The sequence below is a fragment of the Vombatus ursinus genome, unplaced genomic scaffold, assembly GCF_900497805.2.
Source record: "Vombatus ursinus unplaced genomic scaffold, bare-nosed wombat genome assembly UNPS02011916.1, whole genome shotgun sequence".
Lineage (NCBI taxonomy): Eukaryota > Metazoa > Chordata > Mammalia > Diprotodontia > Vombatidae > Vombatus > Vombatus ursinus.
Genome location: NW_020951694.1, coordinates 983,678 through 1,008,294, shown reverse-complemented (window position 1 = coordinate 1,008,294; position 24,617 = coordinate 983,678). Strand labels below are relative to the sequence as shown.

Sequence of the window (24,617 nt, the reverse complement as noted above, 5' to 3'; positions counted from 1 at the left end):
TGTGGGATTTACCATTCTAGCATGTACAAGTTATGAAGGGGATGGGGGGAAAGGGCAAAATATAATTGGGCAACAGAATGGGTGTAGTATGACTAAGACCAGAAATATAGGAGGGAAACAGATTGCAGAGTGCCTTGAAAGCTAGACTAGGTTTGTATTTTATTCTATAGAATGTGGGGGCCAAGGATTTTGAGCAGGGAGATGAGTGTCTTGATTTTAAACCTTGATAAGGAAAATTACTCTGGCAGTGGTGTTCAAAGAAGAAAGAAACCAGAGACAGGGAGATGAGACCAGTTGCAAAATAATCCAAATAAAAAATGATACAGGCCTAAACTAGTCTAGTGGCAATAGAACTGGAAAGGAAGGGACTGAACTAGGCTTGAGAAACATGAGGAAGAATCAATAGAACTTGGTGATGAGATCAGGAGAGAAAGAAAAGGAAGGTAACAAGGTTGACTGAGAGGGAGATCTAGAGATGAGGGTGTCAAATATGAGGAACCTAAGAAGGGTGATTACAGTAGTTTCAAGAGAAAAAACCCATGATTTCAGATTCAGACATCCTGTTCCATTTCTCACTTACACTCCTCAAGGGTGAAGACTCAATTTCCTTCATGTAGCTGGGGTTTTCCTGTAGGTGAAGACTCTACCTCCCCCATGAAAGTGAGAGCCCTTCAGAACTGTCTTTCTCCATTATTGCAGATTAAAGACCAGAACAGGTGAAGGGATTAAAATAAGGATATTTAGTGACAACATGAGAAGAAAAATGCCAGGGAAGGGGAGGGGTGTCTTGCTGTGAGTGGGGATATACATGAATACACATACACCTACATCTATGTATACCTTGTTAGCTTTAAAACAAGGTAATGTCATCCCCAACATGGGGAGAGTTTTCCAAAGAAGGTTGAATCTGCAAAGAAGGTTGAATCTCCCAGAATCTACAAAACCCATGAGAACTAAGGAGAGGAAGGCTGGAGATGACTTTGAGGACAATGTTCCCCGCTGATTTTTCAGGGACTAGGTGAAAGGGGTTCTGGGGGGACAGTATGAGGGTTCTTTCCATCTGTATTCATCTGAGTCACAGAGTAGTGGTGTGTGAGGGGGTGGGGAGTTAGGTATGTGTGTGGTCCTTGAAGGTTGGGAGTACTGAGTCAGCCAGAGACTGAGTCAACAGAGACCTTGAAGGTGGAAACTGGGGGGAAGGCCTTGAAATCTTCTCATGAGATCACTCTGCAGGGAGGGATCTGGACCTGGAGGAAGGGAATAAAAGGAAATAGGAAGAAATAAAGACTGGTTTGTGATGGGATAGAAGAAAATATGGCAATTAGAATGGCACTTGCCCCATACTCCCAACCTCAGTCCCATTCCCCAGCTCACTCTACTATACAGCTGATGAAACCTAGAATTAATGAGGCAGCCGAAAGAGAAAGGAGCAGGATCCTGGCTTCCCTTAGGTCCTGTCGTCCTGTGGGAAAGAGGGTGAAGTGAGAGAGTTGCATGGAAGCAGAGGGACCCTTAGTGCCCCCTTTTGAAAGGGAAGTCAGGGAGAGGATGGTGGGAATCTACTGAAGAAGGAATTAAAGCCCAGATAAGAGTCTGAGGGCTACATGATTGGGTCCCCAAAGGCCCGAGCTTCTGGAATGGGTGGACAAGGTACTTAGATATGAGGCTGACCTGGGAAGCAACGCTTGAGAGGCCAGCAATGAACCTCAATAGCTTTGCACGTGGAGCAGTTGTACAGGGTAGTCTTTCCACCTGGAGGTCACAGTGGGAACTGCAATGTTGGCTGGAGGTGAGAGGTCAGGAGGAACCCCGCCCCCTCCCTCCTCGGGCCTCAGTTGTGGTGATGAGGATTTGAACGCAGTCTCCTGGAAACCTCTGATTGTCTCCTCACCCTCTCCACCCAACCTTTGTTCTCAGAGATCCAAGTGGTCAAACTACCCCTTTGCTCTTAATTCATATGCTGTATACTCACGGCAGGCAGGAGGGCACAGAGCTGGGAAAATCAAGGAGAAAAGTGTCTGTCCCCAATCCAGCACCATCCTCCCACCCCCACAATGCTTCATATCCATCAGGATTCCAGGTATCTCCCTCTCCCCATCCTCCATGCCAGGTACCTTGCCTCACATATTCAGGAAGTTTAGTCTCCTGAAGCCATTGCCAATAGGAGGGAAGGGAAAACAGGGAATCTTTGATTTCTAGGGAAAAGGGCAGCAAATGGTTTGTTCATAAACCTTCCCTTTGGCCCCTACTCTATATCCTCAATTCCATTTTCTATCACTGATTCCAAATCATTCCTTTTTCTTCAACTTCTCATTTTCTTTCCTTTCCTTTTTTTTTTTGCTTTTTTTTTGGGTGAGGCAATCGGGGTTAAGTGACTTGCCCAGGGTCACACAGCTAGTGTCAAGTGTCTGAGGCTGGATTTGAACTCAGGTCCCCCTGACTCCAAGGCTGGAGCTCTATCCACTACACCACCTAGCTCCCCCTCAACTTCCTATTTTCTCTGCATGCTCCTCTCCTCATCTCCTGTTCCCACACTTCTCCGTGTCCCCCATCCCTGGTACTCACTCTCTCATTCCCCTTTCTCCATTCTTTCCTTTTACCATACTTCTTTTCCTCTTCTCTGATTACCAATCAACACTTCTTTTATTCTATGCCTTCTACCTATTATCTTTCCCGATGATTCATTCTCCCCTCTTTATCCACCTAAGTTGCCACCTCTCATCTCCTCACCAAGGACCATCATGACTCTGTGTGTCTTCTCTGTAATTCTATCCATGGACACACCATCTGGGGAAGAAGGGGAGATGGGAAAGGTATAGAGAAAATTTTACAAATCCTGGAAAGTGGAATCACCCTCCAAGTGATCTAGTCTTCCTTCATGGATCCCCTGGGCCCACATTAAAAGTAGATCCTATAATACGATCCAAGGGAGGTCTTATCAACAGATTTATTGGGTGGTGATATGAAGAGAATTAGGGGCTTGAGAAGAAGAGGGAAGGACTATTCTAACAGATGGCTTTCAGTTCAGATCCCTGAGAGATTTAGAGGAGATAGAATTGGGACTAGAGGACAGGATTCCTAGGTCCCACCTAAGGCAAAGGTTGAGAAGTTCCAGCTGGTTTTACAGTCTCCCCATTCTGAACTTATCTGGTCACAGAGAAGAGCCAGGCGTTCAGAAAGGTCTCTAGAAGGGAGGCGGCAGAAGATACAGGCTTGGGAGGTGCTTAGGAATAGGTAGCCAAGGATTAGGAGCCACATGAGGACCAGAATGAGAACCTAATCTGGAGTACAGGACACTGATTTTCTATGGAGGGAAGTACTTCGGAATGTTCTGTTAACTTTGACTCTGGTCTCTTTATTCTTGGGTTCTAGAGCCCCAAGAATGTTCCAGCTTGAAGGATAGCAGTAGTGGTGGTTGGGGTCTCAGAATGCCTTGATCCCAGAAAAAGACATGGTATGGAAGCCTAGATTTCTATAATCCCAATACCTTATGTAACACTGACATTCTTTGGTTGTGTTGGTCAATGATGCCTTCTGTAAACCTATAAGGACAGTATCACCATTAATTTTTCAGTTAGGAAGTTGAATACTTTAACACAGTGCTTGGCACATAGTGCTTAATAAATGCTTGTTGTCTGATGAATTGACTGAATTGGCCAGCAGGTGTCCATCTATTTGAAACAAGAGCCCAGCTGCATAAATCACTTGCTCAGGTGCATGGGAAGAAAAAAAAAAAATGCATTCTTAAGAGACTGTAGCATTCTTGCTGGCCACAAGAGGGGGCACGGCATGAAAAATCCTTCTCTGATCTCCCACAGCCAAGTAGGAAAAAGGAACGGAGAAATCATTTTTATGTTGCCTACTATGTGCCAGGCACTGTACTAAGCACTTTACAAATATCTCATTTGATCCTCACAACAACCTTTAGAGGTACACACAGAAGTCCTTCAGCAGCAGCAGCCATTTTGTTAACCCTTCCCTGGATGGATCCAAAATTAAACTTGGGTATGAAATGGAATAACTTATAAAATATTAAAATATCAGTCAATCAGCAATGATTTATTAAATGACAACTAAATGCCAGGCACTCTGTTAGGTGATAGAGATACAAAGATAAAACGGCATCTCTGACCTCAAGGACTTTAAATTCTACTGGGGTAAATGACATTTACATTTTTAAATAAATACTATATACACACAGAGCTTTTCATTGTTATTGTTTTAACCTGTGATTTCATTGGTATAGGGAGCTTCTAGGGAAGGAAGTATGCCCATGGAGATAAGAATCTGTTCTGCAGCTTCTCAGAGAGGGCCTATAGGCAGTGGGAAAGACTGCTTGTAGCAGGTGAGATTTTCTATCAGACCTGATGGAAGCCAGGGAAGCCAGGAGGCAGAGATGAGGAGGGACAGAATTCCAGGCAACAGGGACAACCAGGGGAAAAGGACAAAGCTGGGAGATGGGATATCTTTCAGGGAGTAGCAAGGGGGCTAGAGTTGTGGATCATAGAAAGGAGTGATGTAAGAAAACTGGAAAGGTAGGAAGGGACCAAGTTATAAATGGCTTTCAAAGCTAAACAGAGGATTTAGTATTTGATCCTGGAGGGTGCCAATGAATTCGGGGTGGGAGTGATATGGTCAAACTTGCACATTAGGATGATCAATTTTATATAGCTGAGTAGAGGATAGACTGGGAGTGGGGAGAGACTATGTGGGGCTGGCAGACCCCACCCCATCCCCAGCAGGCTGTTGCAATAGTGTAGGCTTGAGGTGTTGAGGGCCTGCACCAGGGTGGTGGCAGTGTCAGAGGAAAGAAGGGAGAATATACAATGGTGCAATCAATAGGCAGAATGGATATGGGGGTGGGGTGGGGTAATAAAGAATTGGACAGATTTTATTCCATTTCCCTAGCCTGACTTCTGATTTTAGACTTGAATGAAGGGAGAGATGGTAATGAATTTCTCATGCAAAGATGATCAGAAATTGCTCTATCAGTCACTCTCTGTGAATCATCCCCCCTCCCCCAGGTCTAGGGGAAAACAATTAAGGAGAGAAACAGGGCAAGTAGGGACACAGGTTATACTTGTAAGCTCCAGGGCAGCCTGAAGATACTTTTGTGTATAGAGCTGTAACTAGGATAGGGCAGCTGGAGCTTTGTCTTAGGACATGGATAAAAAGGTACTCTTCCTCCTGGTAGTGGTTCAGAGACTACCATTCCTCTGTCTACTCTGTTACCTAGCTCCATCCAACATACTCAACACTGCATCACTATAGTATCCCTCTCCAAGGGTCTCCCTTCCTCCCCAATCACTTGGGCCACTCCCTCTCTGGATACAACTGCAAACACGGTCATAGTGTCCTCTGTCACCACTATTCCCTCTCCAAAGGTTTTTCTCCCGGGGGAAAAATTCCTAGTTCCAACTCTGTAGCATATTCAGTTCCCAATACACCTCTTTATATACCCACTCTTGCCCCCTTCCCCTCCCCCATAGACTTCACAAGTTTGCAGTATAAAAAGGTTTTACTTTTATTATTTTTTAGGCATTTCTTATTTATTAGACATGAAACAATAAATAGTGACTCCTCCTGAAAAAGGATCTGTGCAAAATAGAAGAGTAAATATTCCATTTCCTTCTCCTCTCTTCATAAGTTTGTTGAATTAAATTTCTCTTCCAGCCCGGGGCTGCCTGGGCCTCCCACTACAATGAAACCTAGCATCAGGATCATGGTTGCTACAGCAACCAATAAATACAAAATAGCCTCATCAACCCAACTAGGCCAGTAGCTTTTGCCTCCAGGCTCTCTTAGAGATAGAGATACACAGAGACAGGTTCTGCTCCCCTTGACAAAGGGCTGTGTCATATCATAGTCATATGCCACCCTATGATTCAATAATAAATTTTCTATCTGTCCACTGAATTCACACAAATGCACACACCCTGTGCCAATCCAATCATTTCACCACAACAAACAACATTGTAAATAGGTATTCTCCAGAACAGGCCTAGACAAGCCAAAAGACTGGGAAAGGAGCAAAGTCAGAGATCAAAAGACAAATAACAGATTCTATTGCCATTCAGAGACATAAAGCACTGACAGACAGAGGAAGAGACTCCAAACCCCCTTCTACCTAAGCTCCCCCACTCCCTATCAGCATGAAACATGGGGGTGGCGTAGGGTATGAGATCACCCATTAGTCAGTCAGTCAACCAGCATTTATTTCACCAAGTTTATGGATAATACTTGGATTTCCACAGCTCACTTCCTCCCCCCTCCCAAACCCCAACCCCTAACTTGGGATCCCTTTAATATATTTTCTTTTCTCTCAAGTCTGAGCTCCAGTGGAAGACCATAGGGTGCCCCCCCAAAAACTTTCATCGTCCTTAAAGGTAATCAGATCAAATCCTTTCTGCTAAGTTGGGGGTGGGGGAGGGGTGATTTTCCAATCTTCTATTTCTTCTCATATTGAAGCTCTAGTCAAGAGATAGACTGGAAGTCCCCCTTAACTCTCACAGCTTCTACCTCTTCCAAGTCATTCTAGAAGGTTCTAAGTCTCTTACCGATTTAAGAGGAGTATGGAGGGATTGCACTCCCAACTTTATAGATTTTTCCCTTCTCCCCCAAACCAAGTCACTATCCTTCAATGTCGGACAAAACGCAGTGATCGGGAGTTCAGCAGGTCTTCAGGATCAGGGAAGACAGAGTCTAGTCGAAAGCCATGTTCCAGAGCCACCTGGAGCACTTCCTCCAAGAAGCCAGATGTCCCTACTACCTCCCGTTTCACACCAGCCTCTCCTACTACCCACAGTTGCTGCAATCCTAGACGTCGATACTCAACTTCTGGGAGCCCTTCTGGGCAGGGAGCCCATTCCAAACGGAAATGGGGACTTCCTTCTCCTTCCCCTTCAGCAACTCCAAACCGGGTCCGAAGCACCCCAAGACAGGTGGGATCTGTGCAGAAGATATTGGCCCTAAAGGTGTCAACTCGGGCAGCACTGAGTTCATAGTGGTGGGGACCTCGACGAGCCGAGAAGTGGACCATTCGGGGGGTGGCATCCACATCTGCATGGAGCAAGGCAGCTGTGATCACTTCAGTTCCCTGAGTTACCTCCAATTCCCTGAGTGCTTCTAGCAGGGGTTGGATCTGGTAGAAATCAGCTTCAGCTCTGAGGAGTGCTGTCTCCCCATATCCCCTAGGCAAGTCCAGGCAGCCCAGGCGCAGGAAATTGAGGATGTGACGAAAGGCTTTACCATCCCTGTCGATAAAATAGTAGTTGCTACCCTGGGGACCAGAGTTGGGTGGCAGTGCTGCACCCTCTCTGAACATGGCCCCCAACATAGAGTCTGGGAATCGAGTCAGAGTTTCCAAGGTGGTAGCATACAGTGTTCCCCCCACATTCAGTGTCACAGGCCCCCCAAAAGAGGGTGCCTGGGAGGGCATTGGAGGAGGGGGAATTTTGAGGAGTACGAGAGATATACTGATGGGGAGAGGCTGGGTTTGGGGGTGGGGATGGTGGAGGAACTGATTTATAGATTCACACCAGCTGGCTTCGAAGTAAAGAATAGTTTAGGGGTACCCAGCAACTGCCTCCCTGACACACACCTGATAAATTTGTAGCAGAGAATATTTTCAGGATGTAGAGAAGTTTGGGGATACAGTCCCGGGATAGCCCTGTAGCTGGTTTCAAGGACAAAAAGCAGTTTGGGGTGCACCTCAGCTGGTTTGGAATGTTGACCCAAATTAGGGACAGAGGCCAGCTAGTGTGAAATAAACAGCTGGACTGTTGGTCCAGAAGTGCTGGATTCTGAGAACTCCAAGATATGTACGGAGGACTTTTCCTGGGGTACCTGAAGATTAAGTTTCAGGGTTCCAGCCGACAGATTGGCGGGAGAGAGGCTGATTTCTGGGTGATCGGTGAGGGAAATAGCAATGCAGTCTTTTAGGGGGGAGGAGTGAGTAGCAGAGGGTGTCTTCAGTTCCCAGCAGCGCATATCCTAGAGCTGGCGTCGATATTTTGGGGAGCAGATCCAAACTCCTAGCGTTTCCAGTTCCCAAGTCAGGGAGATGGGGAGCAGGAGGGAGGCTGGATGGGGCAGTGACTTCAGGGATGGTGTGGGGTGGCCAAGCCGTCCCTGCAGTCGTTTTCGGGGCTCGCTCCAAATTCGGCACGGGTGGGAACGGTCTCAGAGAGACGGTCTGGGCCCTGAATTTCGGGGGCTGGGCCTAGGTTGGGCTCCCCAAGCGTCTTCAGCAGGCTCGGTCCTCTGCTCTTCAGGAAGTAGAAGTAACAACGCAGACGTGACAGGCCCTTTAAGAGACAGGCCCATCCCCTCGGAGCCCTACCCCTCTCCACCCCCACCCTCACCCCTGCCTCCCCACCCCGGCCCTGCTGGAATTACTACCCTTTTGCGGACAAGGACTGAGCTGGACTGTGCTCACCCGCCTCTGGGATGGGGAGGGGAGGAGAGACAGAAGGGACTGGGGAAAAGGTTGCATTTGGAACGCGGAATTCCCTGGAGGCTGGAGAGGAGGGTGCGGGGTGGATCTGACGCCTTCCCTCCCCCTTCCCCACGCCTGGGTACCGAAGGGAAAGCGATTAGTCAGGGAAAAGCCTTCCCAAACTCTAACCAAAAGAGGGAAGGGTTGTTTCTGGAGGTAAAGGATTTCCAGTCATTAAGGGTTCTTCTGCAGGGATGCTTAGCATGCGCTAAAGTTGTGCAAGGGGGTTCTTATTCTGCTACGGGTTGCTTAGGATGGCCTCTGTAATGCCTTCCTACTCCGAGCCTGAGACTGGCCAGCAACACCGACGGCTCGGTCCGCCTGGGGGCACCCGAGCCACCCACACCTGGAGGCTGCTCTTCGTCCCCCTACCCCTAAGGTTATGAAGGGCTTTAAGTTTTAGACTGCAGTGGCTGGAGCTAATGGTCTTGGCTTCTGGAAAGTTCCCCGGGGGAAGAAAAGACAGGGAATTCAAGTAGCCAGAAACGCTGAGACTTCACATTCCGAGTATCTTGGGAGGGCGGGGTCAGGGAGACTGAGAAGTCAGTCTTGAAACTAGCCCTGGAAATAATAGTACTCCTCCCACGGAGGAATAGGGAAGGTAAATGCCCGAGCCTCTAGAAAAAGGGAGAAAAAACTGGGGCTGGATGCCTGAGCTAGCTGGGTCCCCCTCAACTTCTAAGAGCTGGGGGAAGGCTCACCCACCCTGGAGGAAAGGGTTAAATTCCTTCCTGGCTTACCAGTCTGGTGACATTTCAATACCCTATATGCTTCACCTTAGAACTAAGGGTCTTCTGAAACATCCTGAGCTGGTGGGTCTCTATGTCTTGAGTCTCCCAAATCTACCCACAAATTCCTTGGCTCCATGTAGGTCTTCCTCCCCCCCCCCCCCCCACAATGGGGTTGGGATCTGGGCCCCAGAAAGGTAAAACTCTGGACTTTCCCACATGGTCAAATCTCTGCCATTCGCCTGAGGCTATAATCCCATCCACTAGCCTTTCACTGTGGCTATGCCCAATATCTGTGGCCCTTAACCTAACCTGGCCCTCCATTGTCTTACCTCCTGGTGGGCCCCCCCCCCACTTCCCACCATAACCCTATCTAGGCTCCATTCTCCCTTGGCCACCCCTGTAGTTCTATTACCTCATAGACTACTTGGCCACTCCTAGATCCCTCCCACAGTCTTCTGGTATATATGGTCCATCTCATCTCCATTAAGATGCCTAAATTCTGATAATCTAGCCACTGCTTGGATTCTTAAAATCTAGCCAATAGTTTACTAATGGTCAGACTCCTTAAGAGTCTGCTCAATGTGATGGATGTTCTAATAAACCTTGTCTTTGGCTGAAAGAAGGCTTGGGTCGAATTCTTTTTTTTTTTTTTTTAATTTTTTTTAGGCAGTTGGGGTTAAGTGACTTGCCCAGGGTCACACAGCCAGTAAGTGTCAAGTGTTTGGTCGGAGGCTGGATTTGAACTTAGGTCTCCCTGACTTCAGGGCCAGTGCTCTATCCACTGCACCACCTAGCTGCCACAGTGCGCCACCTAGCTATCCCTTGGGTCGAATTCTTTCGGGCAGGATGCGTGTGTTGTGATTTTGGGGTCCCAGTACCCCTAACCCCCTAAACTGCACCACCATCCACCTCCCTCAATTCACACAACTCTACCCCCAGCCCCAGTACAGTGGAGACACGTTGGTAGCTGAGAGATCATTTTAATGTGAATGATTCCAAAGGGAGGAGTTTGGGGGTCTCACTCTTTGGTTCAGAGTGTATGGAGATCATAGCTTCTGCGGCTCAGCTTCTCTGGATCATCAGAAGCCATGAGGGAGAAGTCTCGGAAAATGTCTAGATATGTTTCATCACCTAAGGTGAGGAAGATAGGAAGGAAGAAAGAGAAGCTGGAGACTGAGGTACTTTGGAGTTTCTGAGGACTAGAGTTGGAGATATCCAGGCAGCCAGAAGCCTTGATTCACAAAAGGAATAGGGTCCAAAGGAGAGGGACACACAGTTCTGAGGGCTGTTAGCTCACCTGCTTGCCCTTGGGCCACTTCAACTTCTCTCATCTTTGCCAAACGTAACCTAAGGCAGAAGGGAAGCAATTGGTTCTCAGCCCTCCTTAGTTCCCATGCTTCTAATTCATTAGCTCAGGTCACTTGCCCTATACTGTCCAGACACTCCTTGCCTTCCTCAGAACCCTTCCCTGAGCTGGGCTCTGCCTCATCCTATCCTCTGGTCTTCCTCCATCCACTGCCAGTCCTGCATACCTGCACTGTTGTAAGTTGCAGCTGTTTGTACAGTCTCCCCTCCACCCAAAGTCAACAGGTTCAAAACTGAATTCTTCCTGAAGCCAGCTCCTTCTTCCCACAACTATTCCATTTTGTAACACTTGTATCATTTCAACATTCCCCCTTCCCATCCTTACCTACACCCACACCCACACCAATAAATTGCGAAGTCCTGTAGCTGCCTCTGGTGAAGTATCTTTCCAATTTTACTGCCACCCCACAGTTCTTGACCTATTTATCTCGGGCCTGGGCTACCATAATAATAATCCCCTAGCCCCTTCCTCAGGCCTCTTCATTTTCCACATTATGCTCAGAATAAGCTTCCTAAAGTCCAGGGAGGAACAGGCCACTTCTCTATCCAAAAACTTTCAATAGCTTCCCACTGTTTCATGAATTCCCAGTTGCATACCCCAACTGCACTCTCAGCCTCTGGCAATGAGACCCTAACCTGTGTTTCTAACTTTATACTCTATTGCACATAATTTCATTGTTCTCCACACCTACCTTACCTGCCTCTGTGTCAAGGCCCTCACTTTGCCTGCTGATTTCTTCTCTCCTATCTCTATTAAGTAAAATCCTAGCTACCCTCCAAGGCCCGCTTTAAATACCATCTTCTCCATAAGTCTTCTCTGATTCCAAACTCCCCTCTCTCCCCTTCCCCAAACTAGGAGTGATTTCTCCCTCTTCTGAAACCCTGGAGCATCTTACTTTCTTTCCAGTTTTGTACTAGTGGAAAACTACTTTGGAGTCAGGAGACCTAGGTGCTAGTCCCAGTTTGGCAAATGTCATTTCTGTTTTCTGAGTTTCTTACCTGGAAAACTAGGGATAATGGCACCTATTCTCAGTACGTCATACTGGGTAGGTGGTGTGAGGGTCAAGTGCAGCAACTATGAAGTGGATTTGTAAGTTGTAAAGTGTCATAACTGTGTGCCCAGCACAATGCTGCCACTTTCCTCATGCAGAAAAAGACAAGTGGAGTGGGTTATAAGCTCTATGAGTACAGAGATAATGCCCTCCTTACTGTGTGGAACTGGAGTCAAAGGACCTGGGGTCCAAAACTCTGGCTGTGTTCCAAGATCACCAAGCTGTTCTGGGCCCATTCCCTCATCTAAAAATGAGCAGGGTGGATACGATGAGGATCTCATTCTCTCTTTGCTCCTCTTGTTTCTCTTTTTTACCCTCCTCCCCAAAAACTTCTTCCTAAAAGGCTTTACATAGTGTAGTGTTTTTGTCATTGTAAGAGACATTCACATGTTTATTGAGCTAAAATGTTATATCTCTAAGTTTTATCTTTTCTCATTTCCTATATTCCTCCTCAAAACTCTGACCTCATGGGTCCTTGGGTCCCTTAAATCTGGGTTTTGAGCATTGGTTCTACCCCTTTCAGGCTCCAGTTCCATGGCACCATTCCAGTAATCTTCCCTCTGACCCTAGTCTCCCATGCCCTTTCCTAGATTGTCATCCTCAACTTCATGGCACTCACAGAGTGACAATATCTGCATTGGCTGTCTCCATGGCAATGGTCAGGGGGTCTTTCCCTTCAGAATCCTGAGCTCCAAGGTCTGCCCCTCGCTTTAGGAACAGACAGGCCAAGCTGAAGGAAAGCAAACAGAGATTCAGGTCATCCATTGCCCCACTCCTAACCTCCCTCCCAGCCCTTCCATTTCTTAGCTATCCACTCCCTTCCACCTGTTCTTTCCTCCCTTGGGTCCCCAGGACTCAAGTGTCCTAGCTTATACCCAGTGTGGCCGAGGATGGTGGCATGGTGGAGGGGGCTCCTCCCCATGCTGTCAGCTTGGTTCACGCTTGCTCCATTTTGGAGGAGAAATTCACAGGCAAGCAGGGAGTTCTGAAAAGACAGCAGTAGAACAGGCAAAAAGAAGATAACATCAGGGAGGAGCTGGGGTAGGGTCTGGGAAAGGGGACAGAGTTGGAGATAGTAGGGGAGAAGCTGGGGAGAGGAAAGGTTGGACTACTAGCTGTATCCAGAATTTGTTCTGTCATCTCTTGCCTCCATGCACTTCTAAAAGTCCAACCTCCATGCCTGAAATGCTCTCCATAGTAAACTTTAATTCTCTCAAATCCTTTTTCTTCCTTTAAGGCTCAGTTCATTTGGTAACTCTTTCATGAATTGTCCCTGCTTCTCCTGGCATTTAGTGCCTTTCCCCACCTCAAATTTGTATTTACCCATATATATGTGATCATGAATATAAGCTACTGGGGGGTACGGGGTGAGGAGGGCAGGGAGTGTCTCATTTGTCTTGATCACTAGTGACTACATAGTGCCCGTATGTATATAGTAAGCATTTATATATTATGCTTTGAATTGAAGAGAAGTGGTGGAGATAGAGAAGGTACTGGGGAGAAAAGAGAGGGATGATGCTGGAGGAAGTAATTAAGCTACAAATGCAAACACTGGAGGATGACCAGATATCTATGAACAGAAGCAACAGAGCTAGAGGACAGAGCTTGGGGAGACAATAAAAATTGTCATCTAGAAAATCACTTTTTAAAAGTCTGATGATCCTATTCTAGGACATTTTCACTGAAGAGAGATGCCCTGAAATACTAGAGACAGAGAACAGAATTTGTTGTTGAATTATTTCAGTCGTGTCTGACTCTTGGTGACCCCATTTAGGGGTTTCTTGGCAAAGATACTGCAGTGGTTTGCCATTTCCTTCTCCAGCTCATTTGCAGATGAGGAAACTGAGGCTAATAGGGTTAAGGGGCTTCCCCAGAGTCACTCAGCTAGTAAATGTTCGAGGCTGGATTTGAATTCATATCCTCCTGACTCCAGGGCCGGGGCTCTATCCACTGTGCCACCTAACTGCCCTAGTATAGAACAGTGTTAATTTGGGAATCAGGGGATCTGATTCAAAGCCTTCCTGCTTCTCTCATTCTTATTACCTGTGTGACCCTAGGCAAATCAATTCATCTCCCAGGGCCTCCGTTTCTTTACCTATACGATGAGGGAAGTTGAACTAAATGACTTCTGAGCTTTAGATGGAGGATACTGTGTAAATAGGTGAGAATACATAGGATGCCAACAGAGGCTGACCTTCAGAGAGAATCTTTCAAGCAGCTAGGTGGCGCCCTAGTGCACAGAGTGCTAGGCCTGGAGTCAGGAAGACTGATCTTCCTGAGTTCAAATCTGACCTCAGACAGTTACTAGTTATATGACCCTGGACAAGTCACTTATAACCCTGTTTGCCTCAGTTCATCTGTAAAATGAGCTGGAGAAGGAAATAGCAAACCACTTCAATATCTTTGCCAAGAAAATCTCAAATGGGGTCATCTGAAGAGTGGGACACAACTGAAAAACTGAGCACATAATGAAGACGAGAGATTTTATTTTCTAATGTTGAATGAAATATGCTAAAACATAAAGGAAATTGTGATTTATACAACAAATTTACCTAGCTTACAAAATTGAGTATATTCGTAATAAGAGATGGTTCTTCAACGAGGTCAGAAAATGTAATTCTTTCCTGCTGAGGAATCTAGAACTGGGAAAGGCTTTTGAAATGCAAATTGAACAAGCAGGTGAAACTTAATAAGGAAAGCCAGGCTTGAGTGCAAGTTATGAATAAAGTATGTCTAAAATGTTTCTTCCCTTTTCTCTCTTTTGTGTCTTCTTGACAAGCTGTGAGAACCATGGGGTTATACAAAGACAGAAGCATGGATCCCTGGAGAGGGTCCTTTACAATCCCATGGCTACAGGCATGACAACAGGTAGAATGGTGAAAATTTTGTTCCTGAACCAAACCAGGAGCTTTAGAACCATGAACAAGAAGCAGAGGTAGAATGACAGACTTCACAGAAGCAAAGATTTAGGGCTAGAAGTAACCTTATGAAGCCCTCATTTTACAACTGAGGAAACAAGGCAAGGCTAGATAGGTTCCCAGGATCACACAGGAATTAAGTAACAGATAAAATTTGAACCCAGGTGCTCTGACTTTGTTCTTTTTACTGCTTTGACTAAGCCAAAGATCTGGTTTTTGCCATAGTTGTGGGAACTGGAGCCAAGGCAAGTATGAGCAAACCTTGACCTTGTCCTTCACTATGAGTCATGTGGACTGCAGAACTAGGGTAGGGTTGAAATTGTACTTCCCAGCTGGAAGGGTCTTCAACCTTAGAAATCTAGAGTATTAGGTAAATTAGGTAAATCCTGGATAGATAGAGGCCCACCAAATCAGAGAGCAGTGTTTGTCCAGCAATCTAATTGTTTTCCCCTTGCTCCTATCCAGTATATTTTATAGGTCAAAAGGATTGTATAGGTCCCTGGGTAAGGCAGAGATTCACTAATGGGGAAAGGAGGGTTGTCTTAATTATTTATGGGGTCAGATATGAGTTCTTTGGATTTATTTATCTGGTAAATTAAAACCTGCCATAAATTTGATGTGTTGTTTTTTTTTTTAAGCCTGAGTGCTTGCATGGGAATGGAAGATTCTTTTTTCCTTTTGTTGTGGTGACCTAGTATAATACAAATTCTGATATGCCCAGGGAAGACTCTGTGTTGAGACATAAGCCTTCAGTACTGAACTTAGTTAATCCACATACACAAAGAGTTATAATAATGGACTTGGTGTTACGTTATTGAGAGCTTCTCAGCAATCATATTCTCTAGCTCATGAAATAAGTGAAATAATATTTCTAGTTGGACACAACAAATTCATCTTAAACAAAGGGGTGAGAGAGAGAGACAGACAGACCTAAAACTATCTTATCAGAGGAAGGAGGAAAAAAAGATTATACACTCCTAGGTTCTGTTTTTGGTACAGGTGGAGATGGGTTATGTTTTTGCAAGTACAAGGATTAAGACTGGATTGTTACATGATATTAAGATAAGTTTTATTATTTATGTTGGATGTGAGTGGGAAGCAGTACTAAACTGTATTTGGGCGTGCCAGAAATAAACTTGTGTTCTTTAAAAATGGCAGTATAGTACCTTGTTACTGACAAAAGGGGAGAAAATAATTTAATGGAAAGAAAATAAAATATTTATAACCTTAAATGACTTGAATTCATCAATAAAGAGGAAACAGAATTGATGAGAAAATAAAACTTACAATTTGTTACTTCCAAGAAATAAATTTAAAGCAGAAAGACTCATGTATATTCAAAGTAAAAAGCTGAAACAAGGGCAGGTAGGTGGCGCAGTGCATAGAGCTCTGGCCTTGGAATCAGGAGGACCTGAGTTCAAATCCAACCTCAGACACTTGACACTTACTAGCTGTGTGACCCTGGGCAGGTCACTTAACCCCAACTGCCTCACCAAAAAGCTGAAACAAAACAGATTATGCTTAAGCTGAATTCAAATATAGGAGGAATTGTGAACATAATTTTGGATATGGCAACCACAAACAACTCTAAGGGAGATAAGTAGGGAAAAGTTGAATAAAATGTTGAAAAAATTAAAACTTAGAACTATGGAGACTTCTGAACGGGAATCTTAGAGAATGTACATATAATTCTCATGCAACATACAAAAAACTGATTATAGGCTAGGATGCAAAGATTTCAAATAAATGAAGGCAGAAATCTTAAATATCCTTTATAGACCATGGCACAATAAAATGTGATCAATAAAGGAAATATGAAGATTTTAAAAATCTGACAGTGTAAATAATGGGTTAATGACAGAATCATAGAAACAACAAAAATTTCTTTGAGATTAAATTCCAAAATTTGTGGGATATAACTAAAGAAATTCTTAAAAGAAAAATTGTATCTTTTAGCACTTATATTAACAAAAGAAAAAAAAAGATAGGGCTGATAAACTAAAGAACAAAAGCATGTGTAATCCTGCCCTAGCCCTGATCACCAGGATTATAGATGAGAGAGAAGAGAGAGAGAAAGAAAACAAATGTGAGTTGAACCAAAGAGAGGGGCAGTTATTACTACGAGTGACTCACCCTGAGTCTCACCACCTTGAAGTTAGTCCCAAGTCACTAGGAATCAGAGGAGTTCCCTGTTGAGTTCTTCAACAAGTAGCCTATTGGGCATACCACACTTTCATGGGGAGGGACCCCTCAGATGCCATAAAACAATAGATCTTGGCCTACATTCATATCAAGTGCAATAAGGAACTCATTACATTGATCAGAAACTTCCTTAATTTACACATCAATAGATTTCAATGATGTGGGTATTTCCTCCAAAGGTATAAATCATAGAAAATTGAAAGAGGTCTCAGTGGCAATAAAGTCCAACCCATACATAATTAGAATCTCCACTATAAGATACCTACTAAGTGGTCATCTAGTCTCTGCTTGAAGACCTGCAAGGATGAGGAACCCACAACTTCTGAAGACAGCCTCTTCTCCTTTTGGACAGCTAATTGTTAGAAATTTTTCTAGATATCAAGCCTAAATTGACCTCATAATTTACACATATTGCTCCTGGTTCTGTTTTCTAGGGCCAAAAAGAACAGGTCTAATTCCTCCTTCTTATAACTGCCTTTTAAATATTTGAAGATAACTATCATGTGCTCTCTGTGTCTTTTCTTCTCCAGTTCTTTCGACTGATCGTCATGTGACATGGACTTAAGGCCCTTCACCATCCTGGCTGCTCTCCTCTGGATACTCCCCAGTATATTATTGTCCTTCTTAAATCATGGTGCCCAGAACTGAATACAATACAACTGATGAGGGCACTTGTACAGAAGGACTTATCATCTTTTTATTTCTGAAAGTTATGTTCCCCTCTCTAAATGTAGCCCGAGATCCAGTTAGCTTAATTTTTTTTTGTTTGCTATATCACACTGCTCATTCATATTGAGCTCACAGTCCACCCACTAAAACCAAGAGATTTATTTCAGAACTTTTAATTATAAGGGGAATTGTGGAAAGATGGTGAAATGAGGCAGGAAACTGCCTGGTTCTCCCTAATTCCCCCACAAATAGCTTAAAATAATGCCTCAAAGTAAATTTTAGAGCAACAGATATAATTAGAAGTCAGAGTAAAGCAGATGTCCAGCCTAAGACAACTTGGGAGGACATTAGGAAAGCTCTGACCTCCCAGGGTGGTGATCTGGCCTGGTGCAGACACCACTAGGCAGGTTCTATGGAGTCAACAACACAGCTATGCAGTTGGAGCTGGATGCGGGGCTCAGGCATGTTGACCAGACATCGTCCCAGGCTGTGGCTGCAGGTAAGCAGGAGTGAGCACATTCTGGTAAGTGAGGTTGCAGAGTGGTGGGGGCCCTGCTGGCTATGGACCCTGGCAGGAGAGCAGAGTCTCTGGTTTCAATTCCAGGGCAGAGAGGCAAGCTGACATAGTAACCTGAGGGACGCCATAGGGAGTAAAAACATTTGTGGTGGCAGCAGTACTAGCTAGGGGCTCTTGCTGAGGCTCAGAGGTGGAAAGGAGTTACTTATATGCCAACATGTGAGCCGGAGAAGCAGTGACAACACCTAGCCTTGGAAGAACCAAGAGGTCGAAGGTCCCCAGATAGAGATCAGAAACTAACAGCTTGAAAACCTGAAGCCTGAAACATTATCTCCCACACCCCAGGGGAGCAGACCTTGACCCCCTTTTTTTAAATGAATAAAAAAACAGAGAAAACTGGAACATAGATAATGATAGTGAAGTGATAGTGAAGATCAGGGTTCAGACTCAGAAGATGACAAAACAGCTTCTTGTAAAGCTTCAAAGAAAAATATAAAAAGGTCACAAGCCCAAAAAGAGTTCTTGGAAGCCCAAAAAGAGTTCTTGGAAGAACTTTAAAAGGACTTTAAAAATAAAATAAGAAAGGTTGACTAAAAATTGGGAAAAGAAATGAGTAATGCAAGAAAATTATGCAAAGAAAGCCAACCAATTGGAAAAAGAGATCCAAAAACTTTCCAAAGAAAATTACTCCTTAAAACTTAGAATTGGGCAAGTGAAAGCTAATGACTTCATAAGACATCAAGAAATAATAAAACGAAGTCAAAAGAATGAAAAAAATAGAAGAGAATGTGAAGCATCTCATTAGAAAAACTAACCTAGAAAACAGATCGAGGAAAGATAATATAAGAATTGTTGGACTACCTGAAAGTTATGATCAAAAGAGTCTAGTCACTATACTTCAAGAAATTGAGGAAAATTGCCCTGAAGTTCTAGAACTAAAGAGTAAAATAGAAATTTTCAAAAATGAACCAATCACCCCCCCCCAAAGAGATCCCAAAATGAAAACTCACAGGAACATTATGGCTAAATTTGAAAACACCCAGATCAAGGAGAAAATATTACAAGCAACTAAGAAGAAACAATTTAAATATTGTGGAGTTACAGTCAGGATAACATAAGATTCAGCAGCTTCTACACTAAAAGCTTGAACAGCATGAAACATAATATTCTGAAGAACTGGGTTTGCAACCAAGAATAAGCCACCCAGCCAAATTGAGTGTAATCCTGCAAGGAAAAAAAAGATATTTAATGAATTAAAGGACTTTACATATTCTTCAGCAAAAGACCAGAATTGAAGAGAAAATTTGACTTATAAGAATCAGGAGAAACAGATGAAGGTAAACATAAAAGCCTAGTTATATGGGATTTAATAAGGTCAAACTGTTTACTTATTATAGAGGAAAATGATACATGTAATTCTTAAGAATGTTATCATTACTAGAGTAGATTAAAGGCTTGGGGTTGAGTTGATTATGATGGGATGATCCTAAAAAATAAAATTGGATAGGGAGAGGTAAAATAGAGCAAATTATCTCATACAAAAGAGGCATGAATAGAAGAACTGTTACAACTGATGGGAGGATAGAGTGGAGGGCAGGTAGCATGAGAACCTTAATCTCATTGGAACTGGGTTAAAGAAGGAATAACATACACATTTAATAAGATATAAAAGTTTTCTTAACTTACAGAGGAAATAGGAGGGACTTTTAGATGAGTGTGTGGATTAGGGAGGCAGTGGTGACAAGTAAATTAGATTTCTGGGGAGGGATAGGGTAAAAGAGAGAGAAAAGAATAAACAGTGAGGAAAATACAATGCAGGGAAATACACAATTAGTAATTATAACTCTGAATGTGAATGGGATGACCAATAAAATGGAAAATAGCAGAATGTATCAAAAACGAGAATGCAACAATATATTGTTTACAAGAAACGCATTTTAAAATGAGAGACATACAGAGAAAAATAAAGACCTGGAGTAGAATTTATTATGCTTCAGCAGTCATCACATTTAAAAAAAAAAAGAGAGATAGGAGCAGCTAGGTGGCCCAGTGCATAGAGCTCTAGCCTTGGAGTCAGGAAGACCTGAGTTCAAATCTGGCCTCAGACATTTGACACTTAACTAGTTGTGTGACCTTGGGCAAGTCACTTAACCCCAATTGCCTAGCAAAAACAAACAAACAAAAAAACTCCCAAAAAACAAAGAAATAATCAGGGAAACTACATTATGTTTAAAGGTACCATAGATAATAAAGTACTATCAACACTAAACACATATGGGGGCAGCTAAGTGGCACAGTAGATAGAGCACTGGCCCTAGTGTCTGGAGGACCTGAGTTCAGGTCCAGCCTCAGACACTTGACACTAGCTGTGTGACCCTAGGCAAGTCACTTAACCCCAATTGCCTCACAAAAAAAAAATACTAAACATATATGCTCCAAATGCTATAGCATTCAAACTTTTAAAGGAAAAGGTAAATGAATTAGAGGTGAAAATAGGTAGCAAACTATAATAGTGGGGGATTTCAACCTTTTCCTCTCAGAACTAGATAAATCTGACCAAAAAATAAATAAGAAAGACGTCAAGGAGATGAATAGAATCTTAGATAAGCTAGATATGATAGACATCTGGAGAGAATTAAATGGAAAAAGAAAGGAATTTACCTTTTCTTAGCAGTACATAGCATCTTTACAAAAATTGACCATATGTTAGTCCATAAAAACTTTATAGTTAAATGCAGAAAAGCAGAAATATTAAATGCACCCTTTTCAGATCATAATGCAATAAAAATTATACTTAATAAAGGACCATGAAAACACAAATTAAAAATTAATTAAAGATGAAATAACCTAATCTTAAAGAATGAATGAATGGTTTAAAGAACAAGTCATAGAAACAATAAATAATTTTATTACAGAGAATGATAATAATGAGACAACATATCAAAATTTATGGGATGCAGCAAGAGCAGTAACCAGAGGAAAATTTTTATCTCTCTAAATGCTTACATAAATAAAATAGAGAAAGGACAGATTAATGAATTGGATCAATTAAAAAAAAAACTAGAAAAATAATAAATTAAAAATCACCAAGTTGGAAATCCTGAAGATTAAAGGTGAGATTAACAAAACTGAATGTAAGAAAATCATTGAATTAAAAAAATAAAACTAGGAGTTGGTTTTATGAAAAAATTAATAAAATAGACAAACCACTAGTTAATAAGATTTTTTAAAAAGAGAGAAGAAAACCAAATCACTAGCATTAAAAATGAAAAAGGTGAATATGCCACTGATGAAGATAAAATTAAAGCAATTATTAGGAGTTATTTTGTCCAATTATATGCAATACATTTAATAATTTAAGTGAAATGGAAAAATACTTATAAAAGCATAAATTGCCCAGATTAACAGAAGGAGAAATAGAATATCTAAATAAACCTATTTTAGAAAAAGAAATTGAACAGGCCATAAGTGAGCTTTCTAAGAAAAAAATGCTCTAAATTGTTTTTGATTAGAGAAATGCAAAATAAAACAACTTTGAGATACCATCTCATACCTAGCAGATTGGCCAAAATGATACAAAGGGGAAATGACAAATGTTGGAGGGGATGTGGAAAAATTGGGACACTAATACACTACTGGAACTGTGAACTGATCCAGCCAGTTTGGAGAGCAATCTGGAATTATGCCCAGAGTTATAAAACTTCATATACCCTTTGACCTAGCAATAGTGTTATTAGGTCTGTTTCCCAAGGTGGTCAGCAGAAAAAGAAAAAGAACCTATATGTTCTAAAATACTTATAATAGCTCTTTGTAGTGGCAAGGAACTGGAAATTGAGGGAATGCCCATCAATTGGGGATGGCTAAACAAATTGTGGTATATGATTGTGATGGAATACTGCTGTGCTGTAAGAAATGCTGAGCAGGTTTGATTTTAGGAAAACATGGAAAGTCTTGAATGAAATAATGAAATTGTGAAATGAACAGAACCAAGAGGACATTGTATATAGCAATAATATTGTTTAAATAGTAAATGTGAATGACCAAGCTATTCTGAGTTATATGAATATTCAAATTAACTACAAATGACCTATGAAGGAAGATGCTATCCATCATCTCCAGAGAAAGAACCGATATAAGAACTATGTGTTGTATAGTTTCGCACATATATATATATATATGTCATGTTGGCCTTCTCTAGTGTGGGGTTGGGAGAGGAGGGAAATAGCTTGGAACCCAAATGTAACAAAAAATTAAAAAAAAAAGAACTTCTTATCATACCTCCCCCACTCTATATTTGGGAAGCTGATTTTTTTTTTACTCAAGAGTAAGATTTTACATTTTTCTCTATTGAATTTTGCCTTATTCGATTCAGTCCAAAGCTCTAGTATGTCAAGAGTGTTTTGGTTCCTGACTGTCATGCATGATGTTGGGCCATCCTTTCCGGAAATGTGTCATTCAAAGATTTGAGCATGCTATCTATGCCTTTATCCAGCTCATTGATTAAAAATGTAGCACTATGCTGACAAATTTGCCAAAGAAATAAAAATGAGAAATTTAAAATATTGCTAACCTGATTGACTTTAATGAACAATTTTGGACCCAGAGAAAAGAAAAGGAAGCATATCTCTATCCCTTAGGTGAAGAGGTAAGAGACTACAGGTTCAGGTTTATAAAAATTTACACCATTAAAAAGTTAAAAAAGATGGAAAAGTTGTCTTTTCTCACAATTGTGAACAAAGAATGGATCGACAGATGCAACAGAGACAAGAATATTTTTTTTTTTGTCTATCTGTGATTTCATTCAGGTGTGAGGAACTTCTGATGAAGAAATCCCTCCCTCCTCTAGCATATCTGTTACTGTTCTTCAACATCCCAAAACATAGACAGCATGAACATCTTGCCGTTTGTCACCCACTGTCCCCTCTCCCCCTAACTTCCAGGCACCCTGCTTCCCCAGACCTCATGGGGAGTAATCTATTACATTTTGACATTTGCTTTGGTATCTGCCCTAGATTGGTAAATCTTCATCTCAGCCCTCTATATCCAGCCAGCCCTGGACCATACTTCATCCCAGCAAGCCATCCATCAGGACACAATGACAAGCTAGTATATCCATTTTGCCATCTGCCCTGCCACTAAGTGTTGGAGGAATCTGCCTTGCCCTTTCCCACAATTTTCTACCTCTTGGTCTGGTAACCATGATCAAGTCAATATCACCTTTGCTACTGGAAAGAGCAAGACTATCTATTGCCACGTGGCTCCACTTAACAATCCCTGTGTCTGGCCAAGATCAATTCTCCTCTCCTTTGACCCCAGTCAGAATAGAATAGAACTCTTTGAGGGCAGGGACTTTTTCATTTTTATTTTTTTTGCATACCTTGGACCTTGTATAGTCCATGGAACAAAGTAGGTACTTGATAAATGTACACTGGATGAAATGAATTTAGTCTTAGAGAATCTCAGGGACACTGAGAGGTTATGTGACTTGCCTAGAGTCACACAGTCAGTATGTGACAGTTGGGACTTGAACTCAGATCTTCTTGACTCTGTCTTTCCACTCCTTGGATTATATAAATATGGCTTTTGCACAAATTAAATATACCCAGCTAGAGTAAGAAAATGTATGGATGGGAAAAAAAATCTTTACACAAACATTTCTGACAAAGTCCAACATCCAAAATCCAAATGGAATTGATACAAATCTACAAGAGCCACTCTCCAGTCAACTGGTCAAAGAATATTAACAAGCAGCATTTAAAAGAAGAAATGCAAACAATAACCATCCGAAAGTTTTGAACATTACCCCAAAGAGATCAAAGGAAGAGGAAAAGGACCCATATGTATGAAAAAATATTTATAGCAGCTCTTTTTTGTGATGACAAGAAACTGGGAACTGAGAGGGTACCCCACCCATCAATTGGGAAATGGCTGAACAAATTATGATGTAAAATGTAATAAAATACTATTGTGCTATAAGAAACGATTGAAGGGAATGGCTTCAGAGAAACTTGAGAAGACTTGTCTGAAATGATTGCAATGTGAAGTGAGCAGAATCTGGATAATAATTTATATAATAACATTGTAAAGACAAATAACTTTGAAAGACTAAGGAACTCTGATCAACCATGATGCCTCATGATGAGGACTTATGATGAAACACGCCACTCACCTCCTAAAAGAAGGGATGGATTCAGAATGCAGATTCAAGACATAAATTTTTTGGACATCACAATTTAGGAAATTTTTTTTTGACTAAACATATTCATTACAAGGGTTTTTATTTTTTATTTTCTTTTTCTATCAATAGGGGGAGTGGTGGAAGGGAAAGAAAATAGACTTTTAATTGAAAAAATTAAATTTTAAAATATCTCCAACATTGATGATAAGTGGACAAATGCAAATTAAAACAACAGGGAAGAGGGGACGAAGGAGGCTGTTTTACCTGGAGGTATCTGATATGACAGCCCACGGTATTACCACATACCCATGAAACAAAGATTATCAGAGATATGGAAAAATTCAGTGTTTACAGGGACTTGGGAAAGCACGCATATTACTTGATTGCTGGTGGGTCTGTGAAAATTAGTCCAACTATTTTGGAAAACAATTTAGAGAAAGCAAGAAAAATTAACAAAATTGTTCAAATTCTCTGATTCAGTCAGTGAT

The 24,617-nt window shown here is 42.4% G+C and overlaps 3 protein-coding genes across 4 annotated transcripts in view; all 3 read right to left on the bottom strand.

Annotated features, from left to right (window-relative positions):
• Window positions 1–720: 720 nt before the first annotated feature.
• On the bottom strand, window positions 721–3,258 carry TMEM95 (transmembrane protein 95). The gene is made up of 7 exons (XM_027857035.1): window positions 3,090–3,258; window positions 2,731–2,787; window positions 2,115–2,195; window positions 1,973–1,993; window positions 1,672–1,752; window positions 1,375–1,462; window positions 721–1,247 (listed from the first exon to the last, which is right to left on the bottom strand). Exons 1-7 carry the CDS (start codon window positions 3,256–3,258, stop codon window positions 1,223–1,225), a joined length of 522 nt encoding a protein of 173 aa, XP_027712836.1. The 3' UTR covers window positions 721–1,222.
• Window positions 3,259–5,499: 2,241 nt separating this feature from the next.
• Window positions 5,500–8,301, bottom strand: KCTD11 (potassium channel tetramerization domain containing 11). The gene has a single exon (XM_027857118.1). The coding sequence runs from the start codon at window positions 7,436–7,438 to the stop codon at window positions 6,638–6,640; it is 801 nt and encodes a 266-aa protein (XP_027712919.1). The 5' UTR covers window positions 7,439–8,301; the 3' UTR covers window positions 5,500–6,637.
• Window positions 8,302–10,188: 1,887 nt separating this feature from the next.
• The window catches only part of ACAP1 (ArfGAP with coiled-coil, ankyrin repeat and PH domains 1), a 28,260-nt gene continuing 13,831 nt past the window's right edge, over window positions 10,189–24,617 (bottom strand). For both annotated transcript variants that reach the window (XM_027857239.1, XM_027857240.1), the window contains 4 exons: window positions 12,521–12,630; window positions 12,265–12,375; window positions 10,526–10,575; window positions 10,189–10,359 (listed from right to left, as the gene is read on the bottom strand). In XM_027857239.1, coding sequence (XP_027713040.1) covers window positions 10,259–10,359; window positions 10,526–10,575; window positions 12,265–12,375; window positions 12,521–12,630 — 372 coding nt within the window. In that variant the 3' untranslated portion in view covers window positions 10,189–10,258. The remainder of the gene's footprint in view (window positions 10,360–10,525; window positions 10,576–12,264; window positions 12,376–12,520; window positions 12,631–24,617) is intronic.

Coding starts and splice junctions, on each gene's coding strand:
- KCTD11 (XM_027857118.1), bottom strand. CDS start 7,438: ATGCCCTCCCAGGCACCCTCTTTTGGGGGGCCTGTGACACTGAATGTG.
- TMEM95 (XM_027857035.1), bottom strand. CDS start 3,258: ATGTGGCTCCTAATCCTTGGCTACCTATTCCTAAGCACCTCCCAAGCC. Junction 2,196..2,730: donor CAGAGTCATGATGGTCCTTG/GTGAGGAGATGA, acceptor CCTTTTCCCTAG/AAATCAAAGATTCCCTGTTT. Junction 1,994..2,114: donor TCCTGAATATGTGAGGCAAG/GTACCTGGCATG, acceptor TGATTTTCCCAG/CTCTGTGCCCTCCTGCCTGC.